The 17,020-nt window shown below is 57.4% G+C and overlaps 1 protein-coding gene across 14 annotated transcripts in view; it reads right to left on the bottom strand.

Moving 5' to 3' along the window:
• The window catches only part of PEMT (phosphatidylethanolamine N-methyltransferase), a 47,661-nt gene that overhangs the window by 6,167 nt on the left and 24,474 nt on the right, over positions 1-17,020 (bottom strand). For 11 of the 14 annotated variants that reach the window (XM_033422672.2, XM_049702142.1, XM_033422671.2 and 8 more), the window contains one exon: positions 3,179-3,294. The exons of 1 other annotated variant lie outside the window; for it this stretch is intronic. In XM_033422672.2, coding sequence (XP_033278563.1) covers positions 3,179-3,294 — 116 coding nt within the window. Of the gene's footprint in view, positions 1-3,178; positions 3,295-5,504; positions 5,684-16,074; positions 16,305-17,020 lie in introns of those variants that run through there. 2 more of the 14 variants (XM_033422678.2, XM_033422664.2) reach the window with 2 other exon arrangements.

The following is a 17,020-nucleotide window of genomic DNA, read 5'->3' as shown; positions in this document are numbered from 1 at the left end:
GGATGACCCACTTCTGCTCAGCCCCCGCCCAGGCTGACCCCCGACCCCCAAACCTAGGGCAGCGAGGCATGCCGGGCCCCCACCCCCGTCCATCGCTAGGCCGCCTGCGGCCCCAAGTTCTAGTGGGGGCACCGCATGGCGACCCGATGGAAGCGCCGTGGGCTCAGGCAGAAGAGTGGCACTGGGTTCAGACAGGCCTGGGTGCCCCAGGCTCAGTTTTCACCCCTGTGATGGTGACACTGGGAGGTATGTCACCTGATGCGCTCTGCCCACAGAGCTCAGGGACAGGGGAGTGAACTGAGGGTGACACCATGAGACGAAGCAGGACAGGCACGCTGGGCGGGGCCCGAGCTGTGAGCCCACGGAGGAGACGCGGTTTCTTTTGGGGTTTTCTGCGCTGGGGGTGCGAGTGGAGAGCCTCATCCATGTCTCTAGTTCTGCTTTTAAAACCTGGACTGAGCTTTTGGTCACCAATGTGACAAAGCTGTCTGCATTCTGCTCCCCAGAAACCCCGGAACATGGGTGGAGATGGGGAGGGGTGTCCCACTTGGTGCCCATTTCTATCCGCAGCCGATAAACCCAGGGAACCCCAGCTGCTCGGGGACGTGGCCGCGACACCGTCTCGGGCTCGGGGCACTAAACTCCCGGTTCTTCAACCCACACCAAGCAAAACTGTCCACGAGAGTAGCATCTGACAGGCTCACTTGTGTTTTCTAACACACATTAAAATAAGCATACAACCACAAAATCAAAAAAAATGTTCACATGGGTAACATTTTCCACCTGTGAAAAACCATGTGGAATTTAGGGCTCCGATGCTGTACTGATTCTGTACATTTGATCAACACATCACCTTTCCAAAGTGTTCCCCAAACCCATCACAGCCAAGAGAGGGTCTGTGGTCTTACAAATCCGCCCGGTTGGGGAAAGGAAGGGGGAGGAGCCCAGGCTGATAACCAGGCTCACCCTGCTCTGCATAACCCCACAACCCCTCCCCTGGAGGGTGGGCTGCCCTGTGAACACCAGGGGTGCCAGTACCTGGTGGTGCGAGGTCAGGGCATTTCACCGAAAATGTTACCCTGGGGCCCTTTCAAAGAGGCTTTGGAGGTCAGAGAGACTCTCCCGCTGGCCTGGAGGAAGGCGCCCGCCCTGCTGTGGGGAGGGCACAGACTCCAGGATGAGAGCCTCGGTCCTGCAGCCACAGGAGCTGAGTCCTGTCCCCCCCCCATGAGTCTGGGGGAGGCCCCACCCGATCTCTATGTGCTCCCCCTGCACCGGCTGCCCGGCCTGCTCTGCAGTGAGCTGTTCCCGTCTGTCTGCCCCATTCACTGCTCCTTCGTGCGGCCACTCAGCCATCAGGCCTGTCCTGACCATGTCCTTGAGCAGCTCCAGCTGGACTCTGATGCAGCAACGGCTGGCACCCAGATGTCCACAGGGACAGAGCCACCCGTGCTGACACCCCGCCAGTGCGCTGGTCCACATGCAGGGACCTGCCCTCAGGCAACGAGCACACAGGTGTGGGCGGAGGCTTGCTCCCCCCAGCACAGCCCGGCTCCTGTCCGCTGCGCCTCAGCCCGTGACTGACGGACACCCATTCACATGGTGAGGTCCTGAGCACCACAAAACTACACCTTAAGATGGCTGAAACGGACACACACACACACACACACACACACACACACACACACACCTCTGCAGGAACCACATAAAGCGACAGGTGAAGGGTGCTAGGGAAGGGGGCGGGACTCCCACAGAGCCCCTCCGCAGAGCCCCAGCCAGACCTGTCAGCAGGGGGCAACCAGGAGGAGGACCCGAGAGGGGAGAAGAGCAAACAGGCCTGCGGGGGGCGGGGGGGGGGGGGGGCGTCCTTTCTCTCCCCCCAGATTCCCTGGGTGGCCAGCTCAGCCAGACACCAGGCCTGGCCGGCACTGACACAGGGGCCTGGACGGTGGGGAGGGCGCTGGACCTGGGGTCACTTCCTCCCAGGCCTCCTAAGGGCCCAGGACACAAGAAGAAACAGGAGGGACAGGAAGAGGCCGTCGGCCCTCGGGGCTTGGCCCTCAGGGTACAGAAGCAGGACGGACAGGGAGAGGGGCTCGTCTAAAGCCACCTGCCTCTACGGAGCGCTGGCAAAGGGGGGGGCTTGGGTCGAGGCCCCAGGGGGCCCCCTTCAGCCCTTGGGCCGCTGGGCTCTCCATCACCTCACCCTCCGCCCCTCTGCTGCCCCGGCCCCCGCCTGGCTGCCCACCTGGGCGCAGCCCACCTGCAGGGCGGGAGGGACTGTCAGCCTCCACCCCCCAGAAACAGCAGCTGGGGCTGGCCCAGGGTTCTGGGCCAGCAGGTACCAGGCTGAGGAGAACCCGATTGGGGTTTTCTCTTTACATCTTGGACTCAGGAAGCCAAGAACACAGAAGTCTAGAACCGGAAACAGCACATTCTGTTCGGGGAAAGGCAGGTCCTGCATCCTAAACAGACTGATGTTTCGGGAGCTCTAGATGCCTCCTCGGTGAGTGCCAGGAAGAAAGCGGCCGGCGGGGATGGAATGTGCCCACTCGGGCACTCACGCGTTCGCTCACCCGTTCATTCATTCATTCACTCATTCAGAAGGGCCAGAGTATCTGCAAAGGCTCGTTAGGGAAGAAAACAGGAAAAAAAAAAAAAATTCAATCGAGCCGAAAGGTAGCACCTGGGCTGGCCTGCAGCCCAGGTGGGGCCGTTTGGGTCTCCTCTCCCCCCAGGCTGAGTTTCTAGAGAGTAACTGAGGGAGGAAGGCCGGAGTGCAGCACAAACGCACCAGCAGCCAAGCCCGCGGGAGGGTTTCAGGAGCCGACACAGAGCCCGCAGGGCTGTCCTCTCCCCCACCCCCCGAGGTCACTGCTCACTGCCCTGTGCGGGCACCTCTCAGCCAGCAGAGCCAGGCGAGCGAGGTTAGCCCAGCTCAGAGCAGCCCCTGCACAGTGAAAGTCAACAGTCCATCCGTTCGCTCCCTCGTCGTCATCCGTTTGCGCCCCCCACCCCCCAGCAGCTCGCGGCTCCCGTTTTCCTTCCACGTCCCGGGTGCCGCCTGACCCCCGCACGAGCCTTCCCGGGCGGCTGGGACTCTCGTGGAGGGGACGGGGTTCCGTGCGGTAGGGCTGCCCCTCCCGCAGGCGCGCAGGCCGGGGGGCGGGGGTCTTACCAGTGGGAGCGCAGCACGTTGAGAAGCAGGATGGCGCCGCCCAGGGTGCAGCAGGCCAGGTGGGGGGACCCGAAGGCCCCGCTCAGCTTTCGGGTCTTATGTTCCCATCTCGCGACCTACGCAGCGGAGAGAGAAGCAGCCTGCGTGTGAGGCCTGCGCGGAGGGTCACGGTGCCGGGCGGGAGCGGGGTGGAGGGGTCAGGAGGAGGGGGGATGGGGGGATGCGGCTGGCAGCCGGGGGTTCTCAGCCCAGCCCCGTGGGGCATCCACCCTGCGAGTCCTGTACGGACGGACCACAAGGTGCTCCCGGAAGCAGCCTCTCCCGGCAAACACGACAAACACGGGGGCAGGGGCGGCCCTGAGCCCGCGCGGCCCGCTGCCGCCCTGGCTTCCTCTGCCCACGGCCTGGCACACACTCGGGTCGCCCACTGCATGACACAGGGGACCGCGGAGGGCAGGGAGCCTGCGGACGTGGCCCAGCGCCACCATCCGCGGGGCGCTCCCACCGGGTCCGGGGCCCTCAGCCCTACACCCCAGTGCGCCGCCAAAAACAGACTTTCCAGCTTTTAACTTTTAGCCACAGAAGCCTGCCTTTATTTTTTCAAGCTCGTCACGCCTGAAATCTCGACCTTCGGCAGCCGACAGCGGAGCCAAGTTGAGGGCGGCCCCTCAGCTCCCTCCCGCCTCTGCCGTCTCCACGGCTGCCTGCCTGTCCCTGTGGCACGAAAGCCAGCCGGGTCAACTTGCTCAAAGTCGCGGGGGCGTCTGGGTGGTCGGCCTTCAGGACAGGAACCTGCACACGTTTCCTTCTGGGGTCCCTGGGGGACAGTCCCCTCCAAAGCAGCTGGACCAAAGGGAACCCACCGAGGGGTGAAGGGAGGTCCTTGCAGGGTGACTGTCCGTCGGGAAAGTGGACGCAAAGTGTCCTTGGCCGGAGGAAGCAGCCTGCTTTCACACAGACTCAAGCCACAAGGGTGCACGGGACGTCCAGGCAGAGTGAGCTGGGAGGGGCGCTGATGTCCCAAGAAGCGAGGGATGTCAACGCCAACAATAAAAATCACAACCGTCCATTCAGCACCTGACGATTTAAGTGCTTTTACCTGCGCTCACTTAACACTCAAAACAAGCCTGGGCCGATAGCACTGATGAACATGGATGCAAAAATCCTCAACAAAATACTAACAGACAGAATCCAGCAGCACATTATAAGGATCATACACCAGGATCAAGTGGGGTTTATCCCAGGGATGGAAGGATTCTTCAATATACGCGAATCAATCAATGTGATACACCATATTAACAGACTGAAGGAAAAAAACCGTATGATTACCTCAACAGATGCAGAAACAGCTTTCGACAAAATTCAACACCCTCCAGAAAGTAGGCATAGAGGGAACCTACCTCCACATAATAAAGGCCGTATATCACCAACCCACAGCCAACATCGTTCTCAATGGTGAAAAACTGAATAGCTGATTCACTTTGTTATAAAGCAGCAACGAACACACTGGGACTTCCCTGGTGGCGCAGTGGTTGAGAATCCACCTGCCAATGCAGGGGACACAGGTTCGAGCCCTGGTCCGGGAAGATCCCACATGCCGTGGAGCAACTGAGCCCGTGCGCCCTAGAGCCTGCGAGCCACAACTACCGAAGCCCGCGGGCCTAGAGCCCATGCTCCGCGACAAGAGAAGCCAACGCGATGAGAAGCCCACACACCGCAATTAAGAGCAGCCCCTGCCCGCCGCAACTAGAGAAAGTCCGCGCGCAGCAGCAAAGACCCAACGCAGCCAAACATAAATAAATAAATAAATTTATAAAAAAAAAAAAAAAAAACTAACACACCGTTGTAAAGCAATTATATTCCAATAAAGATGTTAAGGGAAAAAAAAGAAACAAGCCTGGGGTGGGTGGGATGAGGTCCGTTTACACGTCGGGAAGACGGGGCCCCTCAGAAGTGACTGGGGTGGGGGGGTCACTCAGCCACAAAGAGGAGCACCCGAGCGACCCCGAGACTCTGGGCCCAGGGTCCCTTCTATCTGAAGGGGCCCAGTTGTCCTTCACACATGCTGTCTTTGTCACAAAACCTTGTTCCTGGTTTGGGATTTCAAGATGCAGCTTTAAAGGCCATTGATTTCTCCTCCCAGCTGATGAGCTAACGCTTTCAAAAGGACACTGAAATGGGCGGGAAACCGCGTAGTACCACGTCCTCACCCCTCCTGCAGGCCCGGTGCGGGAGCACAAGCCCCGGGGGCCAGACCCAGAGTCCCCCGCGTTTGTCGGTGCAGGCATGTTCCGCGCTCTCCCCCTACCCCGAACCGGCCACCCACCGAACGGGGCACGTGGACGAAGTGTGGTCCATCCAGAGGACGGCTGTCATCGGCTTCATGCAGCGCAGGAGGAGCCTCCATCCTCGCAAAGGCCTGGAGGGCAGAGCCCACCACGGTGACGAGTCAGAGCCGCAGCGGCTGGGCTGGGGGTCTGACTAGGAAGGGGCGGGAGAGGACGTCTGGGGAAGGAAGGGTTAGGGTCTTGATCAGGGCGGTGGTGACACAGGCGTATACATTTGTCAAGACTCAAACTACATTAGAATGTGTTTACTTTACTGTATACACACTCTAGCTCAATAGAGCTGATTCCTGAACATCCCGTCCCTGTAGAATCTGAGCTCTAGGGACAGATGAGAACGGCCACACACGTCACCCACCCGGGCAGACTCTTCTGCTCACAACACGCCGGGTCCGGCCCCTGAAGGAGGGGCCTCTCCCCTGTACCCAAGGGGGCCGTGACCGGCTGCACCCCAGCCCAGAGCCCTGGGCAGCGGAGGGGGCCGAGCTTCAGCCGATCGAACCGGGCGCCGGGACCTCCGGACTCCGGCCTGGGCCCCCCGCTGCTTCGCGGACGGTGGAGCGTCTTTCCACCAAAGGCCCTTTGGGGACCGCTCTGCCAGCCTTGGCCTCCCAGATGGCCCCCCAACGCCTGCTCCTTCACCTGGGAAACGGCGGGGTCATAACTGCACTTTCTGAGCAACCCAGAGACAAAAGGTGGGAGAGGGAGGAGGGGAAACAGCGAATCCGATTCGCCAGCAGCTGTCTGCCTCCAGGCTGGCCAGCCTTAGACGGGTTGTTATTTCAAGGCAATCAATAAAGCAGCAGCCAGGAGCCTCGCTGGGTCCGAGGTTAATGTCCCGCCTGGCCTTCCTCGGGGCCCAGCTGCACACTTCATCGGATTAGGGGCCCGGAAGCAGGCAGTGGAGCTGAGCACAGGGGACTGGCCACCACGGGCTGGGCCGTGAGATGAGGCGGGTCAGCACCCCGGGGGCCGAGTGACTGGTGCGAAGCGGGATGACCAGACGCTCTGCCGTCACCCTCCTGACTTGGCCTGGCTTCTAGGTTGCCAGGACCCCAAAATGGAGATGCCCTGGCCCAGCCCCTGGCCCTACCCCACACTCACGTTCCCTCTCCCGAGGGCTGCCGGAGAAACACAGGCCCCCAGGTGAACCTGGATCTCATATAAAGAACAAATAATTCAGTACAAGTTGCCCCAAATGTAGCTCCCATTTGTTGTTTCCCTGAAATCCAAGTGAACTGGGCTGGTTCTGCGTTTGCCACCTTGGGCCACCTTGCACGCACCCCGGGCAGGGTCACCAGCTCACCTCTGTAACGGGTAGGCCTCTTCCCCAAAATGTTGATTTTTTTTTGCAAACCTCTCCCACAGAATCTGGGCCAGGAAGGAGGCTGCCGGGGCAGGAGGGGACTGGGATGGATGGAAATCGGGGGAATTTGTCCCTGACCGCCAGCCGCCAGCTGTACATTCCGTCAACAGAGTCAGCAGGGAAATGCGACAAACGGGCCAGTGACTCCTTATCCACCTCCCAGTGTGCGGGGAAGAGCCAGCGGGCGATGGATGGCCACACGCCAGCACCAGGGCCTCGTCCGGGTGGAGAGGGCCCCTCCCCCAGGGGCCCTGATTCCAAGAGCAGCCCCTGCGTCTCGGTCCCCTCCGGGTCCCACTCGGCCACACTGATGGTGCTGGGTCTGCCTGTAAAGGAGGTGGCTCTGTTCCCCCCGGCAGCCCGAGGCCCGCGTCCTGGGGCTCAGAGGGCGTAAGGCGTAGCCCAGAGGTGTTTTGGTCAAACCCACATTATTTAAAAATATCTGTCCATCAACAGAGGAATGGATAAAGAAGATGTGGTACGTATATACAATCGAATATTACTCAGCCATGAAAAAGAACGCAATTGGGTCATTTGTAGAGACGTGGATGGACCTAGAGACTGTCATACAGAGTGACGTAAGTAAGTCAGGAAGAGAAAAATATCGTATATTAACGCATATGTGTGGAATCTGAAAAACTGGTACAGACGATCTTATTTGCAGGGCAGAAACAGAGACACAAACGTAGAGAACAAACGTATGGACACCAAGGCGGGGAGGAGGGGCGGGATGAATTGGGAGACTGGAATTGACACATGTACACTATTGATGCTATGTGAGAACCTGCTGCATAACGTGGGGAACTCAGTGCTCTGTGGTGACCTAAATGGGAAGGAAATCCAAAAAAAGGGGATATATGTATACGTGTAGCTGATTCACTTTGCTGTACAGTATAAATTAACACAATATTGTGAAGCAACTATACTCCAATAAAAAATAAATAAATAAATAATAAAAAAATATATTTGACCCAACAATTCAACACCATTTAGAATTTCCACATTAAAACCCAGGCATCTGGGGCTTCCCTGGTGGCGCAGTGGTTAAGAACCCGCCTGCCAGTGCAGGGGACACGGGTTCGAGCCCTGGTCCGGGAAGATCCCACATGCCGCAGAGCAACGAAACCCGCGCGCCACAACTACTGAGCCCGCGCGCCTAGAGCCCGTGCTCTGCAACAAGAGAGGCCACTGCAATGAGAAGCCCGCAAACAGCAACGAAGACCCAATGCAGCCAAAAATAAATACATTAATTAAAAAACAAAAACCCAGGCATCCAATTTGAGGTGAAAAATCTGGACACTGAGGCTATGGGGGCTTCCACCCTGCACGGCAACCCCGGCCGCAGCCACGCCCGGGGTGGGAGCAGGCGTCCCATGTGGGGTCGGGCTCCTGCAGGCTCATGCGGGGGGGCGGCAGGGAGACAACAGCCGCATGCCCGCCGGATGGGCAGCCCCGTTAACTGCAAAGCCGACTCGCCAGCGTCCACAGGGAAGGAGAAAAAACACGTTCCCAAGACACGCGAGGCCTTTGAGCTAGGAGCCACCAGCTTCGCAGGGCGCTGTGTCCCAACACTCAGAGGAGGCCTGCTGGGTTTGAGGCGCAGGGATCAGAGTGTTGACGGGTAACGTCATTGACTCAGGACCTGGAACTCCTGTGTGTGAGCCAGGGGGGTCTCCGCGGGCTCAGCAGGCCTGGACCCTGGCCCGTTGTCACAGACTGTGTGCCCGTGGGCCGTGTCCTCTGCCTGAAACACCAGTGGTACTGACCACAGACAGTCACAGGGACCACATGCTCGCCCAGGGCCAGGCAACAGTGTGTCCCCTGGGACACCCTCACACAGGGAGGCTGACAGCCCAGTGGCACCTGTTAGAACCAGGACCCGCCAAGCATCCCGCGCTGTCCGAGCATCTCACTGGGGACACAGTGAGCGTGGGTGACAGCAACTGAAACGACGGGGCATGGGGGTGAGGCCACAAGGACAGAGGTGGACCCTGGGGGGTCTTTTCAGGGCCTGTGGTCCACAGAGCAGAGAGCCTCCAGCGCTGGAAGCATAAGTCCTTCCTCTCGATCCATCCACCCACCCACCAAGCGCCCATGTATCCACACGTCCAGCTCTTACTGGGGGCCCTTCTACAGGCTGATGTTGTGCTAGAGTGTTCTCGTGAAAAGAAAATGGGGAAAAAACCCAGGAAGGAAGTGCTTGCTTTGATTGGTACATGTAATTTAACAGTGACAACTCAAAGCCCAGATGGGTCCACAGGACAAAAGCCAGGGCAGCAGGAGGAACCTGTGCCCTGAGCACCTCTACAGCGCGGCGGGCGGGGGGGCTGCTCTGGACCGCCCCCAGCTTCTCAGACGCCCCACGTGTCTGTGAAGTGAGGCAGCGGTCCCCACGCTCCTTAAAGGACTGACTGCTGGGTGGGGACCCAGCGCCCGGAGGACGGCAGGTGGGCTGGGGGCCGGGTCCCGGGTTCGCCCACGAGCTCCTCTGTCTACCAGCCGTGTGACCCGGGGGCGTCGCAGCCCCTCTCTCTGCCTCAGTTTCCTGACCCGGAAGAGGGAGCCAAGCAGCGACGTCGCACCTCGTAGCGCTGCTGTGAGAGTCCGGGAGTTGACGCGTGTCTGGAGGAGACTGCGGCGCTGTCTGCCTCCTTCTGGGGGTACAAGTGGAGGCGGCGGGGTGCCGCCCACAGGTGAGGAAAGCCTGCTGTGCCCGCGTCCCGGGCGGTGAGGGCCGGCAGAACTGGGACCACGCGGGCACCCGTCTGTCAGAACCTCCCCCTGCAGCCCCCGCGGCCCTGAACCCGGCAGGAGGGAGGCCGGCCACCGTCTAGTCCGGGCTCTCCACCTGGGGGTCTGGGCGTGTTCCGGGGCTCAGTAAACATCCCCAAACGGAAGCAAAGGCCGAGTGCTTTTGCATTTGTAGCTTTTGCTGAGAAGGAGCCAGCGTTTCCTTGCGTTTTTCAAAGGGGCCCACAGCCCAGAAGCACGAACCACCTGTGCACCACCACCACCCCTCCCGCTCGGGTGGCGGTCCCCTCCCGCCAGACACACAGGTGCTCCAGCCTTCTCGCCTTCTTCTTCCTGCCTGCGATGCACGCCACGAGCTGCCCTGGACCACCCAGCACAGCCAGAACCTCCCGCTCCCTGCACCTGGCTCCACCGTCAAATGACACCCCACCTCTGTCTGTACTCAGTGTCATATCCGCACACGATGCAGCCAACAGAGGGGGCCCCTGCGAGCGCTGATCTCCACGTGCGGGTGGACGCGGGAACGCACGACAGCTCAGCGGCCTCCCACCTAACCTGCTGGGTGAGGGGCTTCCCTGCAGCGGGGCTCGGTGGGGCCCGCCCAGCTGGTTCCATCTAAAAGTGGGCGACGGCCTGGCCTGGAGGGACTGGGAAGGGTGGGAGCTGGGGGGCTCCGCGAGAGGGAGTCCCAAGCTGCGCCCTGTCGCACAGGGTGGCGTCCAAGAGCTTCCCCCAGCCGAACTGCCCCTTCACCACTGTCCATGAGCTCGCTCAGCCATCACCTGCTCACTGGACACTTTCCACCAGCTTGTCCAGGGAATACATCGACGCTGAGCAGCACGCAGTCTCCCCCCAGCAGTGAATTCCCATCTGGACTCGACTGCCTGGGAGACGGCCCCCAAATCCTACTGCCCACCCTGGACAACCTGAAAGGTTCCCGACACGGCATGACGGAGCTGAAGCGTCACCATCTGCAACTCCTAAATGAGGACCCAGGAAACTCTATCATCAGGGACAGGGCGGAGAACCTGGCCGTGAGGGTCAGGCTGACCTCCTGAATCCACTGGTCAATCTCAGTGTCATGCAAAGTGGCGCTTCCTGACGGGCTGGGACAGGTAGCGTGACGTGGAACGTCTGGACACGGCACTTGGCAGGGCAAATAGTCAAATACTGACGATTTCACATGCTTCAACCGAACACGCAGCACGTTTACGAAGAGTTCTTTATAACTATCAGGTTCAGGAAATATAGAGGAACACGTTAAAAAGCATCACAAAGATATAATCGCCCAAACTCAGAAAATTCTACTGGACAAGTGATTCAGTTTCTTCCATAAGTAAATGACATGGAAAGAAGGGGTGGGACACTGGTCTGGGTAAAAAGGGCTCGGGAATCACATCGACTGAATGCAACGTGTAGACCTTATTCAGATCCGGATTCAAACACACCAACTGGAACAAGATACTTTTGAGACAATTGGGGAAAATTGAACATGGGCTGAGTACTGAATGGTATTAAGTCATTACTGCTGTCCTTTCTACTTCCAGCTAAGATGGATGAGGCTTAGCCTCTCACCCGAAACCACCCAAAACGGACAAATATACAAGGACTTTCCAGACACCAGACATGAAGGAATGGAGGACGCTGATTTAAACCTAACCCCATCAATAACATTAAATGCTAATGGCCAAACATCTCAATTTAAAGGCAGAGATTGTCAGGACTTCCCTGGCGGTCCAGTGGTTGAGGCTCTGCACTTCCACTTCAGGGGGCTCGGGGCTGATCCCTGTCGGGGAAGTTCCACATGCCATGGGGTTCAGACAGGATAAAAAAAAGAAAGAAAAAGAAAAAGCAGAGATTGTCAGATTGGATAAAAAAGCAAGATCCAACTGCATGCTGGCTCCACAAAATACACTTTGCTTATAAAGATACAAACCAGATCAAAGTAACAGGCTGGCTCAAGAGACATCCTGCTAACACTGGTCAAAAGGAGAGTGAGTGGTTACATTGATTTCACACAAAGTAGATTTCAGAGCAAACATTATTACTGGGATAAAGAAGATCGTTTCATGATTATCCAAGAGGACATAACAACCCGAAACATCCATGCACCCGATGCCTGAGCTTGTGGTCCATGAAGTAAAACTGATAAATCTGCACAATAGAAATAGTTATTTCAATGCCCCTCTCTCCATATTGATAGAACGAGTAAGGATATAGATTTGAATACTATCAACCAACTTGGTCTACTGACGTTTATAGAAGACTTCACTCAACAACAGGAGAGGGACTTCCCTGGTGGCGCAGTGGTTAAGAATCCGCCTGCCAATGCAGGGGACACGGGTTCGAACCCTGGTCTGGGAAGATCCCACATGCCGTGGAGCAACTAAGCCCGTGCGCCACAACCACTGAGCCTGCGCGCCACAACTACGGAGCCCGCGTGCCGCAACTACTGAAGCCCACACACCTAGAGCCCGTGCTCCGCAGCAAGAGAAGCCACCGCAGTGAGAAGCCCGCACACCACAACGAAGAGTAGCCCCTGCTCGCCGCAACTAGAGAAAGCCCGCGCGCAGCAACGAAGACCCAACGCAGCCAAAAAATAATTAATTTAAAAAAAAAAACGGTAGAAATTAGTTTCAAGTGCGCACAGGACATTTACCAAGATAGACCACATGCCGGGAAATAAAACTAGTCCCAGTAAGTTCAAAAGAATTATACATCACACAAAGTGTGTTCTCTGACCACAATGGAGTTAATTAGAAATTAATAACAGCAAGATCGCTGAAAAAAATCCCCAAACATCTAGAGACTAAGTAACACATTTCTAAAAAAAAAAGCGACTCACGGGAAAAAGAAGAAACGGAAAGGGCAACTAGAAGGATTTTGACTTGAACAAAAATGAAAGCACAACATACCAGCGTCTGTGGGATGCTGCTGCTTGAGAGGGTTTATGGCACTGAACACCCACAGGAGAGAAAGAAGGAAGGTCTCCCATCACTGGTCTCAACTCCCACAAGAAACTAGAGGAAAGTTCGAAGTGGGAATCAGTGATAGGAAATGGAGAACGCTAGAGAAAAATCAGTGAAACCATGGGATGGTTCTCCGAAAAGATGGGTAAAACCTCTATTCAGACTGATCTGAATAGAGATCAAGGGGAAAGACACAAAGGCAAAAAAAGGAGTACGTGAACAACTTACACCGATGAACTGGACCAAAGCTCACTCAGGAAAAGAAGCAGAGTCCGACCAGCACGCACTATACCCATCAACGTATTTTAACATATAGTCAAAAACCTTCACGAGAAAACGTTCCAGGTCCAGACGGCTTCACTGGTGAGTGCTACCACACATTTAAGGAAGGAATAATACCAATTATGTACAAACTCTTCCCAAAAACTGAAGAGGAAGGAACTCTCTCCAATTCATTCAATGAGGCCAGCATTAGCTGATACCAAAACACTGCAAGAAAACTAGAGAAAAATACCCCTCCTGAACAAAATGCAAAAATTCTAGACAAAATGTTAGCAAATTAGCAAACAGAATCCAACAACATACTAAAAGGATAATACATCATAACCGAGTGAGATTTATACCAGGAACAAAAAGTTGGTTTAACGTTTGAAAACCATTCAATGTAATTCACCACATAAACAAAGTAAGTAAGAAAAAACACTACGATCGCCTTAATAGACATGAACATTTGACAAGAATCCAACATACACTCCTGATAGAAACTCAGCACATGAGGAGTAGCGGGAAACGCCCTCGTCCTAACAAAAGGCATCTGTGAAAACCCTACAGCTGACATCACCCCGGATGCTCCCTTAGACCAGAAAGAAGGCATCATGTGAAGAAAACTGTGACACATGGTCACTTACATAAACGCTGATGAACCTGACAAATAACGCCGGACTGGCACCCCGAAACCTGTGAAGCTTCGCCAAGAACTTAAGAAAAGACCTCAATAAACGGAGAGATACAGAGTGTCCGTGGGTCCGGAAACTCAGTACTATGAAGATACCAATTCTCCTTGATTGGTCTACAGATTCAACGCAAACCCAATCAAAAGCCCAACAGGCTTTTTGCTGCAAATCGACAACCTGAATCTAACATTCTCATGAAAATGCAAAGGACTTAGAATAGGCAAAACAACTGAAAAAGGACAAAGGGAGGCTAAGTCGACAGGTTTTGAACCGTATCATAAAGCCACTGTGACCAGGACTGGGGTGCTGGTGCCAAAGTGGACAAACAGACCATCGGAACAGGACAGGGAGTCCAGAAATAGACCCACGTGTGTAAGGTCCACCGATCTGTGATGAAGTATAAAGGTCATTAATTCAGGGGGCAGGGGACAACGGCACTGGGTGTCGTGCGCAGAACTCAGACCACGTACAAAAATTAACACAAGTGGGTTATAAATCTAAACATAAAAACTGAAGCTACAAAATTTTTAGAGGAAAACAAACTAGAAAATCTGTATGACCTCGAGACACGCAGTGATTTCTTAGATACACCGCAAAAAGCACAATTCGTAGACGCGGAGATGTGATGAATGGTTTGGAGGGCTGGGCTGTTGTCGCTCTCCCCGGGGGGCGGGGAGCAGCCCCCAGCGCCCACACCAGCTGCCTTCCACCTGCACAAATGCCCGCCAGGCCCCCTCAGCCCTCCGGCGCGGCCTGCAGCATCCCCTGCCACCTCCTCGGCCTCCCTTCACCCACGAGACCGAGTCACAAGACCCCCTCCTGCTCCTGGGCCCTGGGTCCCCTGCGTCTCCTCGCCCCTGCTGACACCCCCGAGGGCAGATCCCGTCCGGGCAGGTCCCCAGGCCCCTTCTGCCCAGGGCGACCAAGGTCACCTCATCAGGGCAGGACACAACTGCCCCGCTGCGCCGGCCCCCCAAAGGATTACTGTTGTGATGTCGATTACTCACACTCTGCCCCGTGGCCACCTCCCCCGTCCCTGATGTTTGCCTCTGCGGGAAGGAAAGGGACCCGGAGGCTCTGCCCCCGTGGAGCCTGCCAGCCTCGGCCGGGCCAGCCCTGGACCGGGCAGGCGGGGGACAGACGGCTGGTCCAGATCCTGGCTCTGCAGCGGGGCCTCGGGCCAGGCACTACTCAGGACGTGGCGGGGCTGGCGAGGGTCCCCGCCGCCACCCGGCCTCTGGGCGGCTCTGGGCGCCTTTGTTGACTCGGAAGGTGGTCACAGCTGTGACTCGGGTGGGACCTCGTCTTGGGGTCCAACCTGCCAACGCAGGTAGTCCGGGAAAGAGGCCTGGGAGCTCTCAGCCAGCAAATCCATCAGGGGGGACGGCTCGGCTATGAGGACCGCTCCCCACCCACCCCACCCCCGGGCAGCCCATCCTGTCTGAGCTGCTTTCCCTGTGCCTGCGACGGGGCAGTGCAGGAGGACGCCGGAGGGACCCCACCCATGCACATCTGGAGGAAGCAGGGAAGCTGCCCAGCCCCCCCACAAGAAAGCCCATCACCCCCTCAATAGGCCATGCGGCGGCCATGTGGCCCGAGAGCCCCAGGCTGGGGCAGGGGGCACCCGTGGACCCAGCGACACAGTCCTTAAGCAGACCAAATACCTGTCTTTTCAGTTTTACATAATAAATACACTAACAGGGCTGGGAGAGTTGACTCTTTTTTCTTTTTTTGTGGTACGCGGGCCTCTCACTGTTGTAGCCTCTCCCGTTGCGGAGCACAGGCTATGGACGCGCAGGCTCAGTGGCCATGGCTCCCGGGCCCAGCCGCTCCGCGGCATGTGGGATCTTCCCTGACTGGGGCATGAACCGGTGTCCCCTGCATCGGCAGGCGAACTCTCAACCACTGCGCCACCAGGGAAGCCCGAAAGTTGATTCTTTATTGAAAGATCCGCTCGCTCGGGGATTCATCTAAATGTGCTGGTTTTCCCCCTACACTTAAAATGTTTGAGTTACGCACAGCTCTTCAGGGTCTTTTTAAAATTTTAAATGAAACAAGGCCCACCTGTAGGAAGCCACTGGGAAAATAGCCGTGGAGTGAGTGGCTCTTCAACTACTAACCAAATACAGTACAAAACCTGGTCTGCCTTATTTGGTCAATATTTACACGGACTTCAGCCTCGGAAAGAAAACTGGGCCGTGCTGGCGCTCAGCTGGGAGCTGTCTAGATACGCGGGTTCGATAGGCAGCTGGGCCCCCTCTGGCATCACAGGCGGGCGGGCGGGACACGCCACCAAGACCAGTGCCAACACCAGTGTCGGCACAGCATCCGCACCTGCGGCCAGACGGCTGTTTCTCTTTTTTTTCCTGAGCTAAGAGTAGTTTATTTTAGAAGGGGAGACTATTTTTGGTCAGCTTTAGAGGTAAAAGTAAAATTCTGTGAGACACAGGACACTTCCCGTCGCCCTGGAAAGCTCCCCGCGCCCCCGAGCCCCCGCCCCACGGCCCCTGACCTGGTTTCTGCCCCGTCCAGCTTTCTCCAGCGCATGTGGCCACCAGACCATCCAGGGAGCTGTGCGTGGATGGACCATGGCTGGCTCACGCACCCCAGCTGGGGGCCCTGCGTCACGAGCTCTGCTGGTGTCACCAGAGCTGCTCCCAGGATTGTGTGCACGCACATCTGCTGGGCTAAGGGAAGCGAGCCTTCAGCGGTCTGGACACCTGTGCCCACCCAGCCCGTGTTGTGCGACCCCAGGAGGGTGGGCTGGGAAGACTGACCGGGCAATGGCAGGGGACCCTCGGGGGGCACCTCCCACAGTGCACAGCCCAAGGCCCAGGTGGGGGCAGGACGTGGAGCCGACAACGGGAGCGAGGAGCCAAGGCCTGGGGCACAAAGATCCCTTCCTGAGCCTGGACAGAGACACAGGAAGGAAGGGGGAGGAGTCACGAGACACAGGAAGGAAACGGGGAGGAGTCACGAGACACAGGAAGGAAGCGGGGAGGAGTCACGAGACACAGGAAGGAAGGGGGAGGAGTCACAAAACACAGGAAGGAAGGGGGAGGAGTCAAGAGACACAGGAAGGAAGGGGGAGGGGTCACGAGACACAAGAAGGAAGGGGGAGGAGTCCCGGGCAGGGAGGGCGGGAGGGCTGGGGGGGTGCTCTGCAGGAGGGCGGGCCTGAGCCCCTCTGCCCCAGACCGCTTTCATCTGGGAAGCAGGGAGCAGTGCGGAGCCCCCCTGTAGCCTCCCCGTCACCCGCTGAGCCGGGTGGGTGAAGACGAGACGTCTGCCCCCTCTCGGCCCTGGGACCCCCAGAGGGCGGCAGCAGTGGGGTGTGGCGCCTGGTCCCCAGGTTCAGAGAGCAGACAGTGGTGGCATCTGTCAGGAGGCGACCCACTCGCTGGGCTTGAAAGGTCAGCCCCAGACCTGGGCTACGTGGCGGGGGAGAAGGCAGATCA

The sequence above is a fragment of the Orcinus orca genome, chromosome 19 (genome assembly GCF_937001465.1).
Source record: "Orcinus orca chromosome 19, mOrcOrc1.1, whole genome shotgun sequence".
In the NCBI taxonomy this organism is placed as follows: Eukaryota; Metazoa; Chordata; class Mammalia; order Artiodactyla; family Delphinidae; genus Orcinus; species Orcinus orca.
Note: the sequence above shows the minus strand (reverse complement) of the source record. Positions and strands in the feature narration are given on the sequence as shown.